Raw genomic sequence first — 5000 nt, 5'->3', positions numbered from 1 at the left:
GTGTGTGCCTCACCGTTCGCTCTGTTGTTTGGTGGGTGTAGATGGAGAACTGACCGCAGACACTGACCTGAGACACACACACACACACACACACACACACACACACACACACACACACACACACACACACACACACACACACACACACACACACACACACACACACACACACACACACACAGAGGAAGTCATGTGAGCTCATAAACGCTGAACATCATGTTTGCAGTGACAATATGAGGCAGAAGAGGCGGAGTTTGGTGAATCTGTGAGGAGTGAGCTCGCTGCGATTGGTTCAGAGACACGCGTGAGCACAGGAAGTGATGTGGTTAGAGGCCGTTGCATCATGGGACACGTGGCGGAACTACCTGCTGTTCTTCTCCGCTGGTTTGTCCTCCTCCACATCGTAGGAGAAGAGGAAGAACGGCGAGTGGGGTAGGTAGGGCAGGTGGGCGGAGCTTCGCAGCGGAGGGCTGATCTCATTGGACGGCGGCACGCTGACGGACGACCTGCGGCTCGCGAGCAGATTGGCCAGGACCGACGGCTGGGCGGAGTCAGGAGGGGGCGTGGCCTTCCTCTCCTCCTCTTCCTCAGGGGTGTGTTTGTCACTGTGCTCTGATGTACTGTCGGCGGCGCTGAAGACGAGCATTATGGGTAAAATACAGTGACGAGTGTTTGATAATACACACTCCGGGATCAGTTAAAAACATCACACACCACAAACACGTTAATAAAGCCTTCTCATATTATACAATAACTATGATATATGTCAACAAATGTATGTAAATAATACATAATCCTGATAATATATACAATTATAATATAATAAATAATATTATATATTGATAATATATTCAATTATAAAATAGAATAATAATAATTATTATTATTATTATCATAAAAAGCACTATATAAATAAAATTGACTTGACTTAATAATATATGTAAATAAATATAATGTATGCAAATTATTCATATAACTGACAATATAAAAATAGTAATTTAATAAATAACTATGTATTTATGCAAATAATACATAATACTGATCCTATATTAAATTATAAAATATAATATAATATAATCAAATATAATTTAATGTAATATAATAAAATCTAATATAGTAAAATAAAATATAATAAGATCTAATATAATAAAATCTAATGTCATAAAAAATAATATAATGTAATATAATATAATATAATAAAATATAATGTAATAAAATCTAATATAATATAATAAAATAAAATATAATATAATAAAATATAATATAATATAATGTAATAAAATCTAATATAATAAAATAAAATATAATGTAATAAAATATAATATAATATAATAAAATATAGTAAAATAAAATATAACTTAATATAATAGAATAAAATATAATATAATTAATATAATATAATACAAAATATAATATAGTAAAATAAAATAATAAAATATAATGTAATAAAATATAATATAATATAATAAAATATAGTAAAATAAAATATAACTTAATATAATAGAATAAAATATAATATAATTAATATAATATAATACAAAATATAATATAGTAAAATAAAATAATAAAATATAATATAACAAAATATAATATAATTAATATAATAAAATAAAATATAATTTAATATAATATAAAATAATATAATAGTAAAATAAAATAAAATAATAAAATATAATAAAATTTAATATAATATAGTATAATAAAATATTATATAATATAATTAATATAATATAAAAATATAATATAATTAATATAATAATATAATATAATAATATAATATAATATAATATAATATAATATAATATAATATAATATAATATAATATAATATAATATAATATAATATAATATAATATAATATAATATAATAATATAATATAATATAATATAATATAATATAATATAATATAATATAATATAATATAATATAATAATTAATATAATATAATATAATATAATATAATATAATAATATAATATAATATAATATAATATAATATAATATAATATAATATAATTAATATAATAATATAATATAATTAATATAATAATGCTGATAGTCCAGTAGAGTAGCTGTTCTGAGAACACAGGGATAGAGGAACTATAGTGATAGTTTTGGTTATGAGGAGATATAAGACATAAATCATCACATATCAGCGATGAATGCAGGATTTGTGATTAGACACAGAGTGGATCAGTGATCCTGACGAGGGTTCAGCGGCATTAGTGTGTGACACAGAGAGTGTGTGTGAGGTCAGAGGTCAGAGGTGTGACTCCAGAATGACACGCGTGGAAACGTCCAGCTCTGCACTAAAATACCTGATGACACTAGAAGGGTTCATTCCCCCCCCATCATCATCATCATCATCATCATCATCATCATCATCATCATCATCTGAACCCGACTCTGTGACAGGAGCTTCCTCCTCATCCTCCTCTCTGACGGAGAGAACCACGCAAACACAGCAGAAGAAGAAGAAGAAGACACAAACACATCTGAGCATCATCACAGCCGCTTCAGGATCTGTGTGCTGTGCTGAGCCTGAGCAACACACGCGTGTGAAATGAGTCTGATATGATGAATCAAGACACAGTATTGATGAAAACATGAGGTGAGCTGAGTCATGTGACAGAGAAGAACATGTGACGAGTGTGTGTTAGTGATACAACCACAGCAGAGATCAGGTGCTGACGCCCCTAATAACACTGACACACACACACACACACACACACACACACACACACACACACACACACACACACAGGCACACACACACACACACCTACACACACACAGACACAGACACACACACACACACACCTACACACACACAGACACAGACACACACACACACACACACACACACACACACACACACACACACACGTTTGTTTTTGTGAAATGTGAGGACATTCCATAGGCGTAATGGTTTTTATACCGTACAAACCGTATTTTCTATCCCCTTACACTGACCCTAAACCTACCCATCACACACACACACAAACACACACACACACACACACACACACACACACACACACACACACACACACACACACACACACACACACACACACACACACACACACTGCCCCTAAACCTAGCCCTCACAGGAGACTGTGCAGTTCACTTTCTGTGAAAAAAAACTTGTTCTGTGTGATTTATCAGCATTTTGAAAAGTGAGGACATGGGGAACGTCCTCATATTTCTCCCTCTTTTTGTAATACCCATGACATTATACACATTTGTGTCCTGATATTTCACAAAAACATGCCCACACACACACACACACACACACCTACACACACACACACACACACACACACACACACATACACACCTACACACACACACACACACACACACACACACACACACACACACACACACACACACACACACACACACACACACACACACACACACACACACACACACACACACACACACACACACACACACACACACACACACACACTGCCCCTAAACCTACCCATCACACACACACACACACACACAGCCCCTAAACCTACCCATCACACACACACACTGCCCCTAAACCTACCCATCACACACACACACACACACACACACACACACACACACACACACACACACACACACACACACTGCCCCTAAACCTACCCATCACACACACACACACACACACACACACACACACACTGCCCCTAAACCTACCCATCACAGACACACACACACACACACACAGATACACACACACACACACACACACACACACACACACACACACACACACACACACACAGACACACACACACACACACACACACACACACACACACACACACACACACACACACACACATACACACATAAAGATCAACTGTAACTCCTCTGATTTATGAATGCATGTGTTTTAATGCTCTGAGCCATGGACACCTTCAGGGGTCAGAGGTCATTATGATCTGCTGGACAGTGGTTGTTAGGGGCGTCTGATCACCTGACAGCACAAACACTTACATCAGCGGGAGATGCTCATGCGTCACACGGGCTCTGGAGCAAACACACATTCATAACGTCACACTCCGAGGTCATGTGATCATGTTCTAAACCCCAGTGCACTACACAACTAGCATAACTGTATATAATTAGCATATTTTAGCATATTTAAGCGCCTCACCTCTGGGAGCGGTGCGGGGAGGCGGGGCTGAGCGGGGAGGCGTGGCCTGGCCTGCCCAATGAGTGCCTGCGACTGCGGCGTCTCTCCAAGCCCCGCCCCTCCCCTGTGCTGGAGCTGGAGCGGCGTCTGTCCCGCTGACCCGGGGTCAGGCCGTCCTCATCGCCGTCCTCCAATCGGAGAGCCGCCTCATACAGGCTGAGCTGCTCCAGCAGGTCCAGGTCAGTGCCCCTGCGGCCCAGGTAGCGCTGGCACACGCCCTCCATGCCCTGCTCCTCCAGCACATCCACCAGCTCATAGAAGGAGTCCTGATCGGGCAGAGCTGCCAGCGTCTGACACACACACACACACACACACACACACACACACACACACACACACACACACACACACACACACACACACACACACACACACACACACACACACACACACACAGTATATCAGGCCCTTCATGATTTCATTCCAAACGTCCTGTTTTTTAAACGTTTTACAAACGTTCGATGGGCGTCAGTTTGGTTTGAAATGTGATTTTTTTTCTCTCTTTCGCACGGGTCATGTTTTGAAACACGATGTCCTGTAGCTTACTAATGTAAATAAATAAAAATGTATACAAAAATCATGTGATGATGTCCGACTCGTTTTATGAAGAAGAAAGCCGTAAGTTTTCAAAAAGCATTAGACATATGATTTGACCCTCTAATCTGCTTCATAAGTACCATGTCGACAATATGACATGGCCATGATTACCACATTTCTCTCTCATGTTGCTCCTCATAACCACTGAAAATGAAAAAAAAAATTCTAACCCAAGATTGGGCCTCGCTCTACATTATCTCGCT

At 37.8% G+C, this 5000-nt stretch overlaps 1 protein-coding gene across 3 annotated transcripts in view; it reads right to left on the bottom strand.

Annotated features, from left to right (window-relative positions):
• Positions 1-5000, bottom strand: part of fhod3a (formin homology 2 domain containing 3a) — a 79202-nt gene that overhangs the window by 30095 nt on the left and 44107 nt on the right. The window contains exons 9-13 of one of the 3 annotated variants that reach the window (XM_079828316.1): positions 4162-4490; positions 4002-4034; positions 2318-2437; positions 366-632; positions 14-67 (exon numbers count right to left, since the gene is read on the bottom strand). In XM_079828316.1, coding sequence (XP_079684442.1) covers positions 14-67; positions 366-632; positions 2318-2437; positions 4002-4034; positions 4162-4490 — 803 coding nt within the window. The remainder of the gene's footprint in view (positions 1-13; positions 68-365; positions 633-2317; positions 2438-4001; positions 4035-4161; positions 4491-5000) is intronic. The other 2 variants (XM_079828317.1, XM_079828318.1) reach the window with 2 other exon arrangements.

This window comes from Gobio gobio (assembly GCF_949357685.1).
Source record: "Gobio gobio genome assembly, chromosome: 11".
Classification (NCBI taxonomy): Eukaryota; Metazoa; Chordata; class Actinopteri; order Cypriniformes; family Gobionidae; genus Gobio; species Gobio gobio.
Note: the sequence above shows the minus strand (reverse complement) of the source record. Positions and strands in the feature narration are given on the sequence as shown.